The sequence below is a fragment of the Myotis yumanensis genome, unplaced genomic scaffold (assembly GCF_028538775.1).
Source record: "Myotis yumanensis isolate MYYU_CA2020_CCGP unplaced genomic scaffold, mMyoYum1.0.hap1 SCAF_5, whole genome shotgun sequence".
Classification (NCBI taxonomy): Eukaryota; Metazoa; Chordata; class Mammalia; order Chiroptera; family Vespertilionidae; genus Myotis; species Myotis yumanensis.
Window position 1 is genome coordinate 27,333,755 of NW_027223756.1, and position 22,743 is coordinate 27,356,497.

Consider the following 22,743-nt stretch of genomic DNA (forward strand, 5'->3'; position numbering starts at 1 on the left):
GTCATTGGCTCCTCTGGCAACAGGCAAGCTCAGTCCGATCGTGGCGTAGTTAGAAAAAGAGCCTCACAACCTGCAGTGAAGCCAGAACATCAGCAGGACAAATCTTACGGGGGGATTCAGGCCTCAGCCTACCTCTGATCCTCGCATCAAAGCCGCCCCCTACCCCTGACTCCCCGGAGGCTACAGCCTCCCCGGTTCCTGGGCGGAGCTGGGCCTGCTGCGAGGGCTCTCCACCTTCCCTCAGTTAGGCCTAATGGCGGGGCCTTTTCTTTTCACCGGTTGGGACTGATACGCTCCCCTTTTCCCCCCCAACCCCCCATCATTAACTGCAAAGAAAAGATCCCCGGCCACTTCCATTTCCTCTGCGGCTCAAGAGCCCTGTTATTTAATCCCGTGGCCACCCCGGCAGCATCCTCTGCGCGGTCGCTCCACCCATCCACCTGGCCAATTCCCCATCGCTCCAGCTTCTCCGGAGGGGAGCTGGTGGGGGTGGTTGGGGAAAGGCGCCTACAGCAGCAGAGCCTTGGCCTTCGGAAATCCGAGGCTCTCAGATCCGCATTGCGTGAGGGCTGGGAAACGCACGGGGGTGTACAGGGAGCAGCTAGTCGGCAGCCAGAGGAGGACCGACGGACGACGGGGGCACTGCGGACGTTACACTGGGGCGAGGGGGAAGGGGTTGCTACGAGAGGAGAGAGCCAGGTCTCCTCCGCCCAGCAAACAGCATCGCCCTTGGGGGGGGGGGGGGGGGGGCTGGAGCCGGAAGAGGCCTCGGCCCTGTCGCTGTCCACACCCAAGAAATGGGGGAGGGGTGGTCTGCACTCACTCAAGGGAGACTCAGCCTCAGGAAAGGAACGAGATTCATTCATTAACCCCCACTCCACCCCTCTTTGATATGGACGTTTGACGTTTTCTTAATTATTGGTAAAAGCAGCTTCAAGACCCCTCCTCCGACGCCGCTGGTCTAGAGAAAGAGAAGGGTCCCCAGCAGGGGTCTTCCCGTTCCCCGCCCCCACGACTGCCTGAAGCGGGTAGAGATCCCTAAATTGAGGTGTGTCCTCCCCCGCCCAGCTCTCCGCCTAGGATCCAGAGGCCGCCCCCGCCCTCCCCTCCAACCCCCCACCCCCGCCAGCGAAACTGACGGTTCCAGCCCAGGCCCGCATTGGCTTGAAGGTGGCCTTTACCTCCTCTCGCAGGCTGGGAGGGGGCACAGCCCGCGCAGCTGAGCCAGCTGCAGCAGTCACCGCCGCCCTCCATTCATTTAAAAAAAAAAGGCGGGGGGCAACAACAACCTCTACCCGTCTTTGTAAAAGAACGACGGCCCCTGGAGGAGCGAGAGCCAGCCCCAACAATCACGGGTTAAGTTCTTTTCCGGCCCCCCATTCATAAAAAAAAAAGAAAAGAAAAAAAGGAGCTCGGCGCATGCGCGCGCGGGGGTCTCTTGTGCCCACCCATTCATAGAATCGCGAACGACGCGCGTGCGCACTGGCGCTCCCTTCCCTCCCATTCATAAAAAAGCCATTTTCCCAGGCAGTGGTTGCAACATCGCCGCGGAGGCTGCGAGAGAAGCTGACAGCGCGGAGCTGGCGCTGCCGAGCGCAGGAAGCCGTGCCGGTTCCTTCTGCCGGCGTCTGCGAGGACAGTGGCTTCTGACCCGCTCGGGTTAGGGGATTTGCACAGACGTGAAGCAATGCTTGTGATTCTGCGGCTCCTCAAAGTAAGTCCCTGGCCGGTTTCGGAATCCGAAACTGACCCACTCTGAGCCGCGACGCGACTCCCCTTTGGGCTGGGGCAAATGGTGCGCTATTTCTAGGCGCGCCTCAGTGTTCCTTCCCTCTCCCTGCGCCTCCTTGAGTCGCTGCGGTGCGCCGCAGCTCCTGGACGCCCTGGGCTGGGCCGGCACGGCGCGGAGGGTATTCACAGCCTGGCACCGGCGTTTCCAACCCAGGACATTACCAAGCCCGGCTTCCCCCTACTCTGACTCGGGAAGCCCCATGCGTGCCCCGGGAGTTTGCCTCTGGCCTGGCCTCTTTCCTCCTGCCACCACCCGCCTCGGGCGCTGGAACGGGAGACTCTAGGCTACGTAAGGAGCCACCTTTTGAGTCCGGCGGGCGCCCTCGCCCTGGGCGGCTCGCCCACCCCGGGCTCGGTGCCCATGGTGCCAGCTCTGCCGTAGATCTCCAGAGCCCGCCGCAGCGGCCTATGCTCGACGTAGGCTTTTCTTTCCCCTTCGGAGTCATGACGGACTGGCTTTTCTCCCCTTCTGCCTCTCCCCTCGATGGTCAGCGCCGGGCTGGCTCGGGACTGGGCATTTCTGCTCCCTCTCTTTGGCGAGGCGGTGCCTCACCGTCTGACCTTTGCTCTGCTGCCGCATTTTATGCTGTGCAACTGCCTTGCAGTTAGTTGCCTGTCCTTTTCCCGGCCTCTGCAGGGCCTGAGGCTCCTCGGCCTCCTCGTGCCTCCCTATCCCTGGGCACCGAACTGTGCCAGGCCCCGAGGCCCCCAGGCCGCTCTGGGGCTGTAGGTGCGTTTACATAACGCCGGGCGTGTGGGAGCTGGAGGAAGAGGTTGCGTGCGTAGGAGAGATAAGGCTCCCGCTTTGCCCCTTCCTTCTTGGTGGTACCAGCTTGACATCACTGAGAAGAGAGAAGGATAGAGACGGTACGTTCTGAAAAAACCCGAGCCGCCAAGGCCACGGGTCAGTGAAGGGGGGCGAGGGCGGGTTTGGCCAGCCAGGGCAGCTGGAGCTTGGCTCCATCACTGGGGCCCGGGCTGTGCCCAGTTCCCCCTCTATGCAGACGATCAAAAAGCAGTTAGACAGTAGCTGTTCTTGTGCAAGAAGACGGTTTCTCAATTCTCTTTGATTGGGGGCTGGGGGTTGTGGGTAGAGGAGGCAAGAGAGGCAGAAAATGGTTGCATGGCTTGGAAGCAATGGTTGCAACCAATGGGAGGAGAAGGTACTGGGCTGGAGGGGCTGGATGGTGGGGAGAGGGGAGAGCTGAGAGCTGTTGGATGGGCATCCATATTGCCAGGCCTGGGTGAGGGCAGGAGGCAGCCTTATGGCCTATGGAGGCTGTGGGAGCCCCCTCCCACCCCCACTCCAGCATGGTTAGTGCTGAAAGGAAAGGCGTGGGGTTCAGTGGAGTGGCCAGACTCAGTAGAGAAGCCCCTCTTTCCTGCTTCCAAATCTGTGGCGTTGATTCTCTCCAGTTTGGGGAGGGGAGGGAGCAAGTGCATGTCTGTCTGGTTAGCTGACCAAGGCTCTCCAGTCTCTCTGATGAGCCTCTTGGAAATACAAGGTTGTAAGCTGGAGGCCCAGAGCCTCTAGGAAGTCTGGGTTTATCAATCTCTTAATGAGCTCGGTCTGGCCTGAGGCCCTACCCAATATTGCACTGGTGATTTCACAATGTTTAGAGTTCTCTGGATCTTCACAGGAATGGAGCATAAACATCTGAAATTTTCAGCTTTTTTTCCCTTTCGTGTGTGGGTGTGGGGCAGACTAGGAAAGGGAGGTCTGTAGTTGCCGGCCTCTGCATCTCTCTCTCTCTCTTTCTCTCTCTCTCCAGAATGGTGGGAAAGAAGTAGTAGACATGTCCTGTGTGAAATTGAATTTCCTCTTCCCCAGCCCTTGGGAGGGTCCTCACTTGCCAGCAGGCTCCAGGCGAATCCTCATGTGAGCAGTGCACACACTGACCCACTGAGCTGCGTGGCCAGTACTGGGTAGGGGGCTTTTTGGAGGCGGATTTTTGAAATCGTGATGGACACGTGTTGGTCAGCTAGGGAGAGGAACACTTTAAAGATATCTCTTGGTTATCTTCCTTTTTAGATTCTGAGCTCAGGAGTCATCCCCTTTGTGTGGAGTGTAAATGCTCTCCTCATTCCCACGGCCTTTTCCAGATTAGCCTGTGGAAGGGTAAGGTCTCCAAGCTTTGGTTGGGCTTGGTGGGAGGAGGCAGGACACACAGAATAAAATGATTCCTGGCTAAAGCAGGGCAGAGAGTGGGGATGGTGACCATTTGGAGCTCTCATATCATTTTTTTCATCCTTCCAGAATAGGTACACAGATGAAGCTCTTTGGAATTGCACCCTCTGTCCAGGTCATACACTTTACTCACCACCACCAGCAACACACACACACACCATTCTGGTAAACCCCACAGTGCAGAGTTTTTCACTGATTTGAATAACAAATAAAGGCAGCCTTTCAGTGCAAAATTTGGTAGTCAGTGACTTAAAAATTAAGGGCAGAAAAAACCCATTAGCCTGCGCGCACGCGCGTGTGCACACACACCGGAAGTGGCCCTTGAGGGGTGCTACTCTAAGGCTTAATACTTTGGCATCTTATATGGGGATTTCTCTTCCAGTTCCTGTCGCTGAAAGCCCTTTGGTGTGACATCTTCCAGCCCCCAGTTCTGGGCCCCCCCAAACCATCCATTTGTGTAGGTCCTGGGTGTTGGTACCAAGGAGGCTTAGCAAGGAGCCCCCTCCCTCTCTTCAGAGAAGAAACTCCACGTTCTCAGACAGTGATGGCACCCACGGCACTCAGTTGGTTCTGAACCCACAGTGCCTGCCATGGGTCCCTTCTGATGTAGAAGTTCCCTTGTGAGGAAAACTTGGGGTAAGGATTCTTGCACAAACCTGGATCTGGTTGAACATTTGGATCTGGGATATAGATAGGGAAGGAGAATGGCAGGAGTGGAGAAGGTTCCATCCCTTGGCCAACCTGGATCTCCTTGACAGAAGGGAAAGCAATGACTCATTGGGACAGATTTTTGCTTTTTCCAAAGAGCCAGAGAAAGAAGGTGATAGAGCAACATACTGAAAACTGTTTCACTCCTTCCAGACCAAGCTGGGGGCTGGGTCAGAGCAGATGGTGGCCAAGAAACCTGCTTAGCTCGCGCCTTAGTCTCCCATCTGCAGAACGGGGAGGAAGAACTCCTCCCGCGGGGCCAGGGTCAGCAGAGCAGCTAGCAAGTGTGCAGGCTGGGACTGTGCTGTGCTATTCGTTACTACTGGGCCCCTAGTGGAAGGGGCCCCCTTCCTACACAGGAGGTGTGGGGTGTTGCGTGATGTAAGAGGCGGCATATTCTTGGCTCTCTGGTCTGGGGCCACCCTGCAGATCCGGACAGCTGACAAGGCTGTGGTTGTATCCGGGACATGTGGCTGGGCTTAAGGAGCTCCACCGTTCAGCTGTGATCACGATTGTTCTTTCCAAGGACGGTCGTGGAGGAAGCAAGGGCACTGGGGAGGGAGCACAGATGTGCTGGATCTGGTGGAGGAGGGAAGAGGCCCTTCAGGGGCAGGTGGCCATTTGCAGAAGAGTGGTTTCCCTCGTCAGGTAGTCTTTTTCTGGCTGGGTCACTTCCTGCCCCATCCCAGGAGTAAGCTAAAAATCAATTATGGTCAGTTCATCTGTTCCCGGAGGTGGTAAGATAAAAAGATCTCGGGCCTCAGTAAGAGGGAGCCCTGGGGGGTCTAGGTTTCTGCACACCCCCCCCCCCCCCCCCCACACACACACACTTTGATGTGGGCCAATTGTTCCAGTGTTAACAGACTTCTTCTAGCCCCATTCTTCTCTGACTCTTGACTTCTAATCCCTCTTTAAGGGGATCTGAGCAGACAACAATTATGGGGGTAATAGATTGAAGCTGAAATTTGAAGCCAATTAGAATAGCCCAGAGCCAAAGTACAAGACCTCTCTCTCTCTCACTCCTCCTGGCGTAGGGCCTTTGCAGCTCAGCTGATTGGTTGTGGAAGAGGAAGAGAAGAGGGTTGGGAACCGATAGCCAGTGATGGGACCAAGTGATGAAAAGCAGCTGTTTTCTTTTGTGATATCTAACAGATTGTGGCCAGAGGTGAGCTCCCTAGTGTCGGTGCTGGAGTGGGAGGTAGGGCGGAGAGCAAGGATTCTCAGACAGATCCAGCTGCCTAAATGCTTTTTTCTCTCAACCAGGCCATTCTCAGCAAAGCTGCGGAGATTGTCTTCCTCAGTAGGGCGGAGGGCAGCCAAGTCCCTGGGTTTCCTCCCCCTCCTCTTTAAAGTCTTTTTGAAGCAATAAGTCATTATTTGGTTGGAACTTAATTAACTAAACTGGGTTGTTGTCACAAAGAACCAAGCAATAGTGGTGGACAGTGGTGGGCGGGCTCTCTGGCAGACTAGAGACCTTTTTTTCTGAGCTGTGAAAGGGTTAAACAACCTTCCCTGAAAGAACCTGCTGAGACTGAATGGGCAGTGCAGAAACTGCCCATTCATTCAGAGCCTCTTCCAGTTTGTCTCTAACTGACCTGTAGTTTTCAGCCTTTTCCTAGTATTTCCCAACTCCTCTCCCCAGGATAAGTCAAGGGGAAGGGGTGGGTGGGTGGTGCCAGCATGACATTTAACATGCTCTGCCGGTTCCTGGGGGCCTGAGGCTCAGCCCCTCCCCACAGGTACTAAAAGCAGTGTCAGGCTCACAGACGGCCAAGCTGCAAGTATAGGGCTGTGTGCTCTGGGCTTTCCAATCTCCTGCCGGTTCAGTCTGCTAGGACTCTGTTTTTCTGGCTTCCTCCGACCCTGGCTGCTCTTTCCCTTCTCCACAGCCCTGGGCCAGGATGCACCCTCCACGAACAGCCCTAGGGACCCTTAAGTTCAGCTTTATAGGTTGGAGGAGAGGGGATTCCCTCCCATTCCTGGGTTTCCTCTTAGGGGCTCCTTGGTGGTTGAGGGTCCTACAAGTGAGACCATTCAACTTTTTAAGAAAACTAAAAATAAAAACACTTAGTAAACTGGGGGAGAGGCAGTGAGGTGACAGAAGGGATAACAAAGAAAACAGAATTGGAAGTGAAGGTAATAATTGAGCTCTGAGCCTTCTTTTCATGGCAGATTTCAAACCCCCAGCCTCCACTTGCCACACTGAAAATTTCCCCCTACCTGGGGGCCAGGCTCATGTCAGCCTGCATTGGCTTCATTTCCCTGCTGGTTTGCTTAAAAGCCCGCTGATGGCCTGATGTCATTCCCCAAGGGCTGGTGGCCGCCTGGGGAGACTGGTAGAGTTCATGGCTGTGAAAATGATTGGCGCTTTCATGCTTTTCCATGAATAACCAGAAGTTACTACTGTAAGTCAGGGCTGACGTTGCAATGTCTGGAGCTTCTGCTCTCTGGGGTTGAGCCCTTCCCTGGTCCCTTGCCAGCTCTATGGCCCTTTTTTCTTCCACTTCTTCCTCAGCAAAATGGGAGTGATCCTCCAAGGTGCTGGTGAGGATTGAGTGGGAAAATCATCGTGGGCTTATCACAGAGCCTAACACCCAGAAATGTTTCATAAATATTAGCTGCTTCCATAATTATTATTATTATTATTAGAAGGTTGGAGTGGAGTGAAAGTTTTCTTTCCTCATGCTAATCCATAGGCCCACCACCTAAAACTCAGTAGAGGTGCTTCTCTAAGTGGAGCGCTGGCTTTGTTTCTCTGTCCATAGTCTTCCAAATTGGCCATCAAGTCTTCCAAACAGCCTAAACGAGGCAAAGCCTCCTCCTATTTATATTATAAATCCTTCCTTCCTTGCAGGGGAAGCAGAGTACATATTAAACTGCACTTAAAGTTCATCAGCCTCAGCCTTGCTTAGACTCTGGAGGGTGGGTGTGTCCTGGGAGTAGAGATTGATCTTCTAAACCAATTGAGGATTGGGTTGTTTTTCGCGGGGGGGGGGGGGGGGGGGGGAGGGAGGTTGTTGTTTTTTTTGAGACTTCATTTAGCTGTGCTGAGGGGTTTATCAAACTGGCAGTTCCGGAAGTTGTTTTTCTTTGTCAGCCAAATGAATTCAGCCCTCCTGTGGAGGTCCCTGCTAATGGGGAGGGGAGGCCGTGAGGCCTGAGAAGGTGTGAGCCCTGCAGCTGCTTAGCCAGCAGGTCGTTTTTGCTGAGCTAGCTAGTGGCCAGAAGGAATCCTGTATCTGGGTTATGATAGGAAAGTTGTGTTTCATTTTTTTAATTAGAAAAAAATATTTTGTTTTTAAAGATTTTGTTTTTTTTTAATTACAGTTAGTTTCAGGTGTACAACATAGTGATTAAACATTTGTGTACCTTACAAAGGGATCACCCTGGTAAGTCTGGTACCATCGGATACCATATATAGTCATTACAATATTATTGACTATATTCCCTATGCCGTACTTTACATTCCTGTGACTGGTTTTATAACTGACAATTTATATTTTAAATCTCTTCCACTTTTTTCAGACAACCCTCCCTCCCATCTGGCAACTGTCAATTTGTTCTTTGAATATGAGTTTGTTTTGTTTCTTCATTTATTTTGTTTTTTTAGATTCCACATATAAATGAAATCATATGGTACCTGTTTTAGTCTGACTTATTTCACTTATACCTTCTAGGTCCATCCATGTTGTCACAATTGTAAGATTGCATTCTTTTTTATGGCTGAGTAATATTCCACTGTACACATGCACCATATCTTTACCCATTTGTCTGTCAATGAACACTGAGGTTGCTTCCATATCTTGGCTATTGTAAATAATGCTGCAGTGACTATAGGGGTGCGTATGTCTTTTTGAATTAGTGTTTTGGATTTCAGGGAAGATACATTTTAGAATATGCCTGCTGGAGCCATCTTGCATGCAGCCTGTCCCAAGAGAGCTGAGTCATTGTGGACCAAGCTCCACCCCCATGTCTGGCCCTAAATGCAGGCCCAGATGTTGACAGCTGCCTCTGGAAGGTGATGGGAGCCTTCTAAATGCCAATATCTCCATTCCCTGCAGGCCCTGCTCCCATCCTGGCTTCCTGGTGGGACTTTTCCATGGGACTTTTTTAGTGAATCTATCTTCTGATTACAGACAGAACCTGTTAAAATCTCTGAGCATTGCTCGTGCCTTTTGCTTCATCCACAGAAAATGGTTGTTTTCTTTGTGTGTTTTTTAAATATATTTTCATTGATTTCAGAGAGGAAGGGAGAGGGAAAGAGAGAGAAGAAAACATCAATGATGAGAGAGAATCATTGATTGGCTGCCTCCTGCATGGGATCAAGCCTGCAATCTGGGCATGTCTCCTTGACCGGAATCAAACCCGGGACCCTCAGTCCGCAGGCCAGGGCTCTTATCTACTGAGCCAAACCAGTTAGGGCAGAAAATGGTTGTTTTTAAAGAACCCCAGGACTAGAATTGGGGAAAGGAGAGTGGATCATCTGCTTGGGGAGGGCGTACCCCTCCTTCTCACAGCATGGCAAGTCCCAATCCTGCTTCTAAGAGACCAAAGCCCAATGACATGGGGCAATACAGCCTTCAAGCCACCACTGACATTTTGTCGGCAGGACCCTGAGTATTCGTGACCTGAGCTTCTGGAATAAGGGAATCGAGTTGTCTTTGTCTGGGGTGGGGGTTCTAGCTGAGGCACCTCTTGGCTGGCTCCAGAGAGTCTCATCCTGTGCCCCTGTCAGCATTTTCCATTCTTACGCCTCATCACCTTTTCCTCCAAGCAAAGGACGTGGGGCTCCTAACCCTCTTCTGTTGATCCCAAACCCATTTATTCTAGAGGCAAGGCTTTGGAACCCCTGCAAAGGGTAAGTGGGCTGAGGTGAGCATTCCCTGAAGTTCCCCCCACCCCCCAGGGCCAACCTGATCCTTGGAAAACTCTCCATAGATGCTTATTTGCCATCCCCCCATCCAGCCCTGACCACAGGAGGCCGCCTTGGCAAATGACTACTTGGTTGGCAGACCTGCCAGGCACTTAGGGCCGACTGCCATGACGAAGTCTCCCGTTTGAAGATGATGCTCTCTTTTCATCGGGAGAGAACATGGAGGCAGGAGGCAGACTCTCCAAGATGGGAGAAACCATGCACAGAAATACCAGCATCTTTTACGTAGGCAGACAGTGGGAGCTAAGCCAGCAGTTCATGCCCTATGCGAACGGGAAAGATCAGTTGACTGAGCACTGAACCTTGTAGAAAAGGCTTTTTTTCCCCCCTTGCATTTGGCAGTATAGATGATGCACAGATGAGAAGCCTGTGGGTAAGCTCCCTTTCATCCCATCCCCTTTGTGAACTTTGCATCTAGAGCTAGCTCTTTACTTCAGACGGGCTGGAACACGTCTAAGGAAGCCCTTCCCTGACCATTGAACCATTGTTGATCAAACCACTGTTCCCAAGAAGGGGAAATACAATGCTGAGTTGCCCTGAATGCCTTTCTTATCTCCTCTTCATTCCTTACTATAGACATTGAGAAGTATGGATGAGTCATCCGGGCAAGGTGTCATTCTCCTGTAATTGGAATATTGCGATGGAACGACTGTGTCCCAAGCCTGGAGCCGTGTGGGGAAGTGGAAACCTATCCATCCACATCCCCTCATAGGCATCACCTTTGAGAGAAGATGAACCTAACAGCTGAGGCGCAGGATCTGCTCTCCTAATTAGAACATCATTAGCATCTTGAAAAAGCATTTCCCGAAACCCCACCCGTAACACATTACTCCAGTGACCCACCCACCCCTTTTTTTAAAGATGATTATATCTCCCTTCTATCTGTACACCCTGTTTTGTCTCCCACCCCCCACCCCCCACCCCCAGTGGAATCTTCCCAGAGTCTAATCTTTCTCTTGGATTCCAAATCATGTCCCCTTGGGCAGAGGTCTTGGCCTTCTGCTGCTATTTCTTTAAATTGATCTCCAGCCGAATTCCGAATGTAAAGGTCAGCAGGCGAGGAAATGGCACTTCTAATAGAAAACAATGTGCACTTTCTAAATTTGAACCAAGCCGTTTCCGCTCTTTGATTTAAGTGACTTCCTGGGGTTCCGTGTCAGGCCCTGCAGTTGAATCTCTGGCAGGATTCCAACTTAAAATTGCACTCTCTCAGTGAAATTAGAAACTGGTCCAGGGTTGGCTTAGCTATTCTAGTAAATAGCATTTAGGCTGAATGTTCAGCTCAGCACTTGGAAATGGGCGATGTGAGTGCCCCTGGAGAGGATTTCCCATCCAAGTTGTCAGAAGCTCACCTACCCATGGGTTATTAGCCGCTGGAGGTTGCTGCTCTTAGAAGTGCTGGTAATAAGTTAATATCCTGGACGTGCAGGCATCAGATACGGCCCTTCCTTCTCTTGTGACTGAAATAAAGGCTTGTGTTTATCCAGCTGATAAACCTGACGGGAGCACACAGGGGCTGTCTCTCTCGTGGTCACCACATCCTCAGCACAATGCTTGGCTCGTTGTGCTCAACAGTGTTCAGGAAATCCACACTGTTGCGCTCTGGGATGATGATAAATTACGGAGCACTTGCTCTGTATGCCAGGCAAGATGTTAGGGACTGGATGTCCATTTTCTCATGTAATCCTCACGGGAACCCATTTTACAGTTGGCAAAACTAAGGCATGGAGGTTCAAGAACCTCATTCGTGGCAACACTGTTAGGCACAGAAGGGAGGATTCGAACTGGGATCTGATTCCAGAGCCTGTGTTGATCGCCATCGAGCGATCTGTCTTAAATGAGGAGCATGGTTCGCAGGGACTACAAGAATGAACTCAGGTTTGAGTCCTGGTTCTGCTACTGATCGTTTTGTGCGACTGTGGACCAATTACTTTGAACATTAGTTCCCTGTGGCTAGAACAGGGATAATAATCGTAGGTATGTTTCAAGGTTATTGCGAAGAGTCAGTGACTTGATATTCATGGTACTTGTTAAGAGCTAAGCAAGTGTAATTCCTACCACTTACCATTACTGTTGTTGTCATTATTAATCATCTAAGCCGTAATTCTGGAGATTCCACCAAAGGAAATCTGTTCCCATTTCATTTGGGCTCCCAAGCACCTGATGGGGATGGGGGTATTAACAGGCCAAACACTGATGCCTGGAATCCATTCTCTCTTCCTCCCCCCACCCCCAGGGCCCCTAGAAGCCTGTTTCTCAGTGCTGTCCAGGACCTCCAGCCCCATGGAGCCCCCGATCCCACAGACCGCCCCCTTGACTCCCAGCTCAGTCATGGTCCAGCCTCTTCTCGACAGCCGCGTGCCCCACAGCCGGCTCCAGCACCCACTCACCATCCTCCCCATCGACCAGATGAAGACCAGCCACGTGGAGAACGACTACATCGACAACCCTGGCCTGGCGCCCCCCACCGGCCCCAAGCGGACCCGGGGTGGGGCCCCGGAGCCGGCCTCCACGCCTGCCCGCTGTGACCAGGACATCACCCACCACTGGATCTCCTTCAGTGGCCGCCCCAGCTCCGTGAGCAGCAGCAGCAGCACGTCCTCCGACCAGCGGCTCTTAGACCACATGGCGCCACCCCCCGTGGCTGACCAGGCCTCCCCGAGGGCTGTGCGCATCCAGCCCAAGGCCATCCACTGCAAGCCGCTGGACCTCAAGGGGCCCGCAGCGCCTCCCGAGCTGGACAAGCACTTCCTGCTGTGCGAGGCCTGCGGGAAGTGCAAGTGCAAGGAGTGCGCGGCGCCCCGGACGTTGCCCTCGTGCTGGGTCTGCAACCAGGAGTGCCTGTGCTCCGCCCAGACCCTGGTCAACTACGGCACCTGCATGTGCCTGGTGCAAGGGGTCTTCTACCACTGCACCAACGAGGACGATGAGGGCTCCTGCGCCGACCACCCCTGCTCCTGCTCCCGCTCCAACTGCTGCGCCCGCTGGTCCTTCATGGGCGCCCTCTCCCTGGTGCTGCCCTGCCTGCTCTGCTACCTGCCCGCCACCGGCTGCGTGAAGCTGGCCCAGCGCGGCTACGACCGCCTGCGCCGCCCCGGCTGCCGCTGCAAGCACACGAACAGCGTCATCTGCAAGGCGGCCGCTGGCGACGCCCAGGCCAGCAGACCCGACAAGCCTTTCTGACATTTGGGTCGAAGCTCCTCGCGCTCCCCTGGGAACTGGGTTCCCTCCTGACACCTGAGAAGACTGCAGCGAGGCCAGAGGTTCTGGCATCAGAGGTGACCTTGCCAGGCTGCCACCCCAGCTTCGGAAGAAACAGAGACCCCCCCCCCCCCCCCCTCACCCACTGTCTTCCCCAAGCGGAAGAAGCAGCGCTGTGGGTTTTTTGCGGGTCCTGGAACTTGGTGTGAAGCAGACAGCGGCAGGGGCATGGTGTGCTTCGGGGTGGTGGGGGGAGGATTCTTCTTTTCCAGAAGACAGATGTGGCCACATAGCCGGAAGTTGCAGCTGCTTGACTGCCTTCCCAGTTCTCCCTCCTCCCTCCCTGCCTCCCCCCTCTTTCCCATTCTTTTTAGCTGCCTGGGAGGAACCCGTAACAGAGTGGCCAAGGGACCTTTGAAGATAACCGTGCAGTCTTGATGGCTGTATCTTTTCTCCTCCCCGACCCCACGGCTTGCCTGACATCCTGGGGAAGGTGTGGACCCTGCCTGGCAGTCCCTGTTGTATATACTTGGGAGCCCTCGAGAAGAGAGGTTGGCCCGCGAGTCCAGGCCTCGCTCCCTCTCTCTGTCTCCCGGAGCCTCGGATGGATTCAGGAGCCACTACACAGAGCACCTCTCCCTTCCAGCTCCATCCCTCGTGGGGTTGTTGCGCTCTTAACACCGTCCTGCGGTTCTTACTGAGTCACAGACTCGCCTGCCTGCTTCTTGTCCTGAGTTCTCTCCACCCAGATCCTTCCCAGAAACTTGATGGGTTGAGAAGCCCAGGGCGGCAAATGCAAGACCAAATACCATTTTGCCAATGAGTCTGAGGCTGTGGTCTCTGGACCCGGTCATTGTGTTTTTATAGAGTCATTAAACCAGATGCTAACGGTGTTTTAGAAAATAATAATCAAACACTTGCTTCCTTTTGGGCCACCCCCAGGAAGGGCTGATTTCAAAATCTGGGGGGGCGAGCAACCTTAAGGAACACAACCCCCCTCCCCACCAAGAAGAGGATTTTAACAGCAAAGAAGAGAGACAGCACCTCGCGTTGGCAGAGGGACAGTGGAGCCGAGATGGGAGCCGGTTTCTTCTCTTCTGATTCTGCTGCTTGCTGTCATAGCCTTTTATGTACAGTGATGTGTCTGTATCTTTAATGTAAATAGACAGAGGATGGAAAAGAAGAGTCTATTTTAGTGTTAGGAAGCCCTGGTGGGGGAGTCAGAAGAATGCGGGTGGGGGGAAGATTCTCCAGGGGCTTCTTGGGGTTGAGCCCTGCTTCTGTGCATGGCCACGCCACCCCCTCCCAACAGCCCCCCAAGACGTAGCAACTCTTTCTCTCAAGGTGCTAAAGAACTCGGAAAGTGCAGCACGTCCAGTGGGTAGGTACTTGTTGCATGCAGACGCTGTAGTGTCTGGTCCTTCTCCCTAGTGTTGTGCGGGGTTCTTGCTTCATGTGGTATTTTGTGTGTCCCCCCCTCTACCCTCCCCCACAAGAGGAAGTGGCCTGGGTCAGAAAAGCCACCCCAGGGGAAACTGGAAGTGCACTAGGTGTAGAGCGCTTGTGGCATTTCCAGTTTGTCCTGGAGGAACACAAGCTGCCTCCAGGAAGGATGCGAGGAGGCACGTAGCTGTGATTGGGTGCACCCAGCACTTCTCGAGAACTTCCCCTCCCCCTTGAAGACTAGTAGTAACATCTTATGACTTTAGAATAAGTTAATTGTAACCATAGGTATTTATTGATGGGCGGAGAGGAGGGGAGGGTCTTATTATTTTTAAAAGGCTTTATTTATATAACATTTGCTAGCTTGTAAAAGGCAAATAGGAAATACTGCATCTGCGTTTTCATTGGCTGATTCACGTAGCTACCCGTGCCACAGTCGTGATGGATGTATGGATGTTCTTGCACAAATGGAGGGGATGGTAGGGAAAAAACACATTCAGCCAACCACTTACGCTAATTGAATGTATCAGACGTGTACTGAAGACTGGAGGTGTTTTCCTCAGAATAGGTTACCCCTAAAACGAGAGGGCACACCTCCACTCTTGGGAAGGCCTCGGAATGTTCCCCGAGCCCCTCTCTCAGATGTCTCCATGGGAAACTTGACCCGGTGGCAAGTTGCACTTTGGTGATGGTGTTCTGCACACCCGTTCTGTGGAGAATTGATTTATATAAGCTGTGTATACACACACACCTACCCCACCCACCCTCTCTCTACATAGACCCTGTTTCTGGCAAACAGCCTCCTGAACCCTGACTTTTTGTGTACATAGTTATAAACAGATTTTTCTGGATTTTTGGTTTTCTTTTTCCTTTTTTCTCCCCTGTTTTGGCTTACTCTTTAGTTTGCATTTAACCTGCTAGGTGGGTGTCTGCAGAGCTCTCGGTGTCCTGTGTGCTCCCGGAGGGGGGAGGGAAGGAGCGGACAGCCCGGTCCCCCACCCAGTTCTGTTGCATTGCAGTCCCTCAGCATGTTTTTTCTCGGCTTCTTGGAAAAACAAACACAAGAAAACTGGCTTGCTGTGGGCCAGTCAGGAGCCACCAAGGGACCCAGCTCTCAGTAAAAGGACACATTCCTGGGGCCGCTCCGGCTGATAGTGTTTCCTGTCACCAGTGGCTTGCTTGACTGAATTAGTCCTCGTCTTGATCTTTTTTGAGAAATGCCAGCTGGTTTCCACGTCTCTTCAACCTGGAGAGGGTGGTGGTTCTGCCTGGAGGTGGGGGCACAAGCCTGAGTCCAGGACACTCGTCCTAGGGGGCCTTGGTGCTCTCCCCACCCCAAGGGCGGTTTGAGGAAGCCCAACGCTCCAGCAGGCGCCCTGGGAAACGTCTAGGACAGCAAAGCCCTCTCAGGTCCATGACTGCACAGCCAAGGCTTCGACAGCTGGAAGGAGGCGGAGACCAGTTCCTCCTGACAGATGACCACCTGGCTTGCCTAGGCCTTTCAGCGTTCTGAAGTCTGCGTGGGTCCCCGCTGTGCATCGAGGGAGACCTAGATAGACAGTGACTTGTCCAAGGTGGCACAACACGAAAAGTGTTGGTTGGGACCAGCACCTGGAAGCTTGTCACCTTCAAGCTCCATGTTCTCCCATGCTGCCCTAGGAACACCCAGCGGGGTGCGGGCAGCACCACTTCGCACTGTACAATTCCGTTCCCTAGGGCGTCCCGCCCACACCCCCGGCCTTCCGGCTCCTGCCTTCGGTAAGCATTTTCATGCCCTGCTTACTGTGACGGTTGATGACAATTCCTGCGCTGCCATTCTTGCTGTGGGTAACTCCATGTGGTGTCTGATCTCGCTTTCGCTTCTCACTGCCGCAGTTTGGTTTCCTGTTACAAACAGGAAAGCTGTCCGAGGTTCCCATCCCACCGCACTTCTGACTTACTCCCCCCCCTCACTGTAGCCCCTTCTCACCCCACAACAAAGTTACCACAGAAGGTCCCCTTTGTATAGAATATTTATTTTGAAGCTCTATTTTAATAGTATTTATTTTAGAAAGTCTACTATTGTAAGAGTTCTTCTGTTTGTGAAGAAAAAACAAGTTAAAACTGAATGTACTGATTTAGAAAATATATATAAATATATATTGTTAAATATACACAGGACTGTCGTTTCTCGTGTGTTTGTATGTTCGTGCCCCTGCATCTCGCCCAGCAAGGCCCCTGTTTGTCGAAGAATACTCACCAGATGGGACTGTGTCTCCACGCTCTGGCAGAACAAAGGGACACAAAGGGGTCCTGGCTGGGGCGTCCCTCGCACCCCTGGAGGAAGCTTCCCCCCACGGGCGAGTATTTGTAACAGACAGACAGCAAAATTCAAAGTAGGAAGTGGTGGAGGTGGGGAAGGATGGCCTGCCCTGCCCAGTGTACAAAAATTCTGCGGCTTGAATGTGCTGGTGCCCCCCTAATAGATTTTCATGCACACACATGCTTTAAGAAGACAAACAGAAAAGCCCTTGGTGGTTTTCTTGATAGATATTGTACAAAACAAGTCACTTTGACCTCTAACTTCATCCACTGAATATCTTGCCTCCTGATGCACCTCCACCCCCAGGTATACTCAAACTTGGTAGAGTCCCCGCCCCTTCTGAGGTTATGTGGCTGGGGGAACTTTTTTCATTACTTTTAATTCATATGCCAATCACGATGAAAGTAGGGCTTTTATTTTGAACATGTGAACACACGCCTCTTGTTTTCTGAATGAAAAGGAACTGAGCAGTAAAGACTTTTTTTTTTTTTTTTTTTAACCAATAAGTGGGGTCAGATAAGTAACAATGGGGAGAGGAGGTCAGGAGCCCTGGGTCCAGTTCTTTGTTTCTCTGAGGTCACCAGTTACGGTGTCTTCCAATTCTTTGTGAAAGCCTTGGGTTCCTCTTCAAGACATCCGAGCCCATTTCCAACGATCCCCTGGCCACTGCCCAAGAAGACACACAGGATGTTCTTCCTCAATGTGGTCTTTGAATAAAGATTGGGGGCCGGCCTCCCTCTGGGCCGGACCATGTGGCTTGTCCCATTCCCACAGGACGGGTGAAGGGAAATTAGTGAGGGCGCTGATACCTCGCTTTGCTGACCAGGTAAGTAACTGGCACCTAAAGATGCTTTCCTTTTTCATTGGCTCAGCTCCAGTTACAGGTAACCCTTTTTGCACTCTGTAAACAATACCTGTTTTGGCTAACCAAAAGAAATAAGGGTTTTTTTTGCTTTTATGAAAAAAAGGCAAAAAGTGAATAGAATAGTGTTCAGCATTTGTTTTGCAGTGAGTGAGCTGATAGAGGCGGCCTATCCCTGAGCAGCGGGAAAAGTATGGAGCGGCGAGAGTGGGGCCGCCAAGCTCCCCCAGGAACTACAGTCAGCATCTCAGCATTAAGTTACCTTAGCTTTTAAAAAATCCTCACCCAAGCCAGTATCCAGAGAAAAGGAACGAGGCTGTTTTTTCTATTGATTTTTTTAGAGAGTGGTAGGGGAGGGTGAGGGAGAGAGAAACATCTATTGGTTACCTCACACACAAGTCCGGACAGGATCCGGGAGCAAGCCTGCAGCTGAGATACATGCCCTTGACTGGGAATCAAACCTGCGACCCTTTGGTCTGACGGCCACCACTTTAACCACTAGGCAGACCGGTCAGGGCAAGTTGCCATAGCGTTGAGCCTCTGTACTTTACCTTGATTTGTTTTGTGCATCATTAGTAAGATGTGTCCCAAGGTATCAGAAAAGTCTCAGAGAGCACCTAAGAGTGTTGCACTTGGTGTAAAACGGGACATAAGTAAGCATATTTGGCATGATTTGGTAGGTTATATTTTGGGGCTGAGAATGCTCAAAATTTTTTCTATATAGCCCTAGCCGGTTTGGCTCAGTGGATAGAGCGTCGGCCTGCGAACTGAAAGGTCCCAGGTTCAATTCCGGTCAGGGCACATGCCCAGGTTGTGGGCTCGATCCCCAGTGGGGGGCGTGCAGGAGGCAGCCGATCCATGATTCTCTCTCATCATGGATGTTTATCTCTCTCCCTCTCTCTTCCTCTCTGAAATCAATAAAAATATATTTTAAAAAAATTAATGGTAATTGCTTCATCTCTTAACGCCATTTTAGCTAATGAAGAGATTCCTACACTAGGATAGTGTGGGAAACCACTGAATACCAGGCTTTCATTCAGTCTTTGGTGTCCTGATGAGTAGGTGCCTCTGGTTTTACTTTGTTTCTGGTGTTTGGAGATTAAAAATAACAGAAACCTATACAGGGAGTTGGGTGCTCAGAGTCTCACCCATCCAAACGCTCTGGGGAAAGGGGAGCTGAATGAATGTGTGCTTGTTTATAGGAAAAAGCAGTGTCCAGAGAACATTGCACATATTGCCTTCCTGTCGCTCCTGGACCGGCCCGGTCCTCTCAGCTCCCAGTTATAAAATGGCTTTTGGGTGATGAGAGTGGTTAGCCTTTGAGGAACAGCTTCCTTTTGCCAGGTACCAAACACACACGTCAGATACCATTGTGCCCTCTTAGAGGTGCAGAAACGGGCTCAGAGAAGTAACATGTCTAATACATGGTTGAGGGCTAGGCAGGAAGAACGGAGCTGAAGGTTTTAGCGTTGCAATTTGGGGAAGAAGCATAGGATGGACTAAAAATGACTCCCAGGTGATTGAATTTAAAATAAGGGGGAAGCAGAAATCAAAGCTCTCCACATCCACAACCACACTTCCCCTATACCAGTGATGGCGAATCTTTTGAGCTCGGCGTGTCAGCATTTTGAAAAACCCTAACTTAACTCTGGTGCCGTGTCACATATAGAAATTTTTTGATATTTTCAACCATAGTAAAACAAAGACATATTTTTGATATTTATTTTATATATTTAAATGCCATTTAACAAAGAAAAATCAACCAAAAAAATGAGTTTGCGTGTCACCTCTGACACGCGTGTCATAGGTTCGCCATCACTGCCCTATATCGTGAGGGCACCACAAGCCTGGCGCTCATCCCACAAAAAAAGGATGGTTGGGGAGAGGGGTCCCAGCTTAATGGCAAACAACTAGAACCCCCTAGCAACTCTGTCATCTGGCCAGGAGGCCCCAAGCACTCCCGCAGCTCCCCAGCCGGCCCCTCCAGCCTGCTGAACCTACAACTTGAAATGAGCTCAACTTTCCAAGGAACATTTGTGAACTAATCAAATGAACCCCGGCAGACAGCCCCGTGCTGGAGGTGTATGCCAGATGAAAGCCGAGAGGACATTTTTAAGAGCCATAAGTTTATTCATCGGAACTTTAATAAAACAATATGTCCATGGCCTAGGGCAGGTATAATTTTCATAATTTATGGGTCTCTGAGACAGGAAGAGAGCTCAGGGTTTTATTGTGTTTTGCACGATAAATGGCATTCCAATTGTCTACATGATGTTCTTTAAGGACTCTTGTCTGGCAGGAACACAGGCCTTCTGGAGCCCACCTGGGCCTCGAGGCCCGAGGCAAGGGATAATTATGAATACATCTGTATCTGTTAAGCAGGAGATGATTGAAAAACTCCCTCGCTTCCTTCTGTCATTAGAAGACACTTCCTATGCCGACACCTATATTAACATTTAACTGATGCAAGGTTTGGAACCCTCCCTGTTCCCTTCTCCCTTAGGTCTGGCCTCTTTCTTTCCTGAACCCGAAGATACTCCCATAAATGACTGGCTGCCTTCCCATTGGGCACAGTGAGGGGGAGGGAGTGGCTTCAGACCCTGAACAAAAAAATCCATCATCCATAAAGCAAGAGAATAGATGAAGTTCCAAACGATGCTCTAATTGAAATCAATCGTTGGAATACCTGCCATCTTCATGGAAGCCTTCCCAGGGTAACAGAGGTCAAGTGGCTTTATGAAATCATTACCATAGCTGTGGCTTGTAAGTAAAGACTCTGTATTACCATTTACAATCTTGAAAACCATCAAAGTAGGTTGATATAATCAATCTCATTTTACAGATGAGGAAGCAGACTCAGAGCGGTTAAGTCGCTTGCCTAAGGCCACACAGCTGATGAGTGGTAGACTGGGAGGCCCACATAAAGCTTGCACTGCATGCTAAGGTCCTATTCTAACTTTCAGACCCCATTCAGATATCTCTTCCCCTGGGATGCTTTCCTGTGGCCCCAGGAAGAGGTTTCCTTGCCACCTGCGATTCTATAGAAGTCAGTAGAATAGATGATCTTTAACCAAGATTACAGAGACTAATCGAAATAGAACTTGAATCCAGGTCTAACCACCACACCACAGCGCCCTGTATAAAGTAAAATAGCGAGGCCCCATTCTCAAGCTGATCTCAAGAAGGAAGGGTTTTCCATTACCACACAACACTGCTCTTGACCAGCTTGCCTGATTTCCTTCACAATCAAGATTGCTTCCCCAGATCTATGGAATTTATAGGCTGCGGTGGTCAGGGGCAAGAATCTTACAGGGGAGAGGGGGCTGGAAGTGGCCCCAGGTAATATAAAGGTGGTCTCCATGGGTAGGTGGGGAGAGTTACAAGTGAAGGGTGAAGGTCGAAGGTTTCCAGGGCAAAACCACGTTCATCTTTAGATTAGGTGGATGGGCATGGACCAAAGCATCCAGAGTGGAAAGGGAAGGCAGCGGGGTTTGGGGCTGAGACCACCAAGCCGTGCTTCTTCCAACCCCCCAGGCTATTGCTTGAACATTTTCCAGGCAATGCTCCATCCAGCCTGGGATCTCTAAAGCTCTGAGATGCCAGGATCTAACTGGCTTAGAGAACTAGTGTCCACCCAGGTGGGGCCAGTTCCTAGAGCCTTGGGGCTCTCTGAGCAGTGACTGCCACTTCCACACTCCTCTTAGGGCAATGTGGTAGGAAGCACTGAGCCTTACAGCCCCACTGCTCAGTCCCTGCTCTGCTTCCTCCACTAGTGTGACCCTGGGAGACTCACTGCCCCTCTAACAGTTGGAGGATTAGATAGTGCTGCGCACAGCAATGATAAATGTTGCTAGTATCTTAGAGATGAAAACCTGGCTCCTACGGAAGAGCAGAGATTAGAACTTGGGTCTCCTCTCCTCTCCGCCTCAATGATGCTATCCAGTCTACTGCAGCCCCGAGGACTGGACCATGTAGGCAAGTCAAACTGTTGGCCCACAGCGTTTTCAAAAACTATTGGTTGTCATCATTTGAAAAGAGGTTTCCAAACCCAGATCTGAAACTTCTCTTGAAAAATAGACTTGCCCTCCTGGTCCCCCCTTCTCCATGGCAGCCAATGGCTAGAGCTGACTGGCAGCTGCCCTTTTCACACTGGGCAGGGTCCCCTCAATTCCCACAGCATCCTCTCCTCTTCCCCTGGGCTGAGTACTAGCTGACATTAATCACTATGTTTGCAATTGATGTCTCTTTTTTTAATTTTAATTTATTTTTCAACCCTCACCCAAGGATATACTTAGAAGATGGGGCGGGGGAGGGGGGGAGAGAGAGAGAGAGAGAAACCAATTCATTGCCTTCTGTATACTCCCCACCTGGGGATTGAATTGGCAACTTTTCAGTGCACAGAATGACAACCAACTGAGTCAATCTGGCTGGGCAATGTCCCTTTAAATACATATATATAACCTGCCTGGCTCTCTACTGCTGATATTGACTTGTATCAAATCTTATTGACCTTCTTTTTTTAAAACAATATGTTTTTAATGAGAGAGAGAGAGAGAGAGAGATATCAATCGATTGCCACCCTGACTGGGAATTGAACCAGTGACCTTTTGGCACACAGGACAACTCTCAACCAACCAAGCCACACTGACCAGGGCTGATTGGCCTTGAGCAGTTTAACCCAAAACACGATGCCACAACCCCCATCTAGATTTCCTAACTATGCTCACCCTGCAAGCCTGTCACTCAGTCATAATCCCAGGAAGGACACCTGAGGTCATGGAAGCCTGCAGTTCCTTCACCTAGGATTTGCAGGGGTTTAAAGGGAGCCCTTTGGCATTATAGATACATTTCTGTGTTTATGTCTGAGAGACACTGTCGAGATTCTCAGAGGAGTATGTGACTCTCCCAAAATGTTAAAAACCACTGGTCCAATCCATCCACCCTCATTATATGGATGTGAGACCCTGAGAATGGTGGCTTGTCTGCGGTCACAACAGGTTAGCTACAAAGCCAAAAACAGGAGCCAGGTTTTGTGTCTCTCTGGGAAACTATAGTTTTCAAGCATTTATGAGCCAATCTATAGTGTTTCCTACAAAAAAAAAAAATTCCCCAAAAGTGACATCAATGATGCTACCAGTAACCCGCCCCCCCCCTCCCCCCGCCGCCCCAGTCTCATCTTGGTGTTCTCTCTGATCTTTACGTGGTTCCTTCCTTATACTCCTGCAATAGGCAGGGGTTTGGTGACCTGTTTACTTGTTCACAGCCTGTCCCCCACTAGAGAATGAGCTTTGTGAGGGCACAGAGCTGACCTCTTG

General features: G+C 51.2%; 1 protein-coding gene across 3 annotated transcripts; it reads left to right on the forward strand.

The window, feature by feature from the left end:
• The first annotated feature begins 1,532 nt into the window (after nt 1–1,532).
• SPRY4 (sprouty RTK signaling antagonist 4) lies at nt 1,533–16,372 on the forward strand. Of its 3 annotated transcripts, none has more exons than XM_070414714.1 (2): nt 1,533–1,714; nt 10,197–16,372. In XM_070414714.1, exon 2 carries the CDS (start codon nt 11,784–11,786, stop codon nt 12,801–12,803), a length of 1,020 nt encoding a protein of 339 aa, XP_070270815.1. In that variant the 5' UTR covers nt 1,533–1,714; nt 10,197–11,783; the 3' UTR covers nt 12,804–16,372. The 3 variants fall into 3 exon arrangements, with proteins under 3 accessions (XP_070270815.1, XP_070270817.1, XP_070270816.1); XM_070414716.1 differs by having other exon boundaries at nt 11,857–16,372; XM_070414715.1 differs by lacking the exon at nt 1,533–1,714 and adding an exon at nt 2,583–2,658.
• The last annotated feature ends 6,371 nt before the right edge of the window (nt 16,373–22,743 follow it).

Coding starts and splice junctions, on each gene's coding strand:
- SPRY4 (XM_070414714.1), top strand. CDS start 11,784: ATGGGGATGGGGGTATTAACAGGCCAAACACTGATGCCTGGAATCCAT.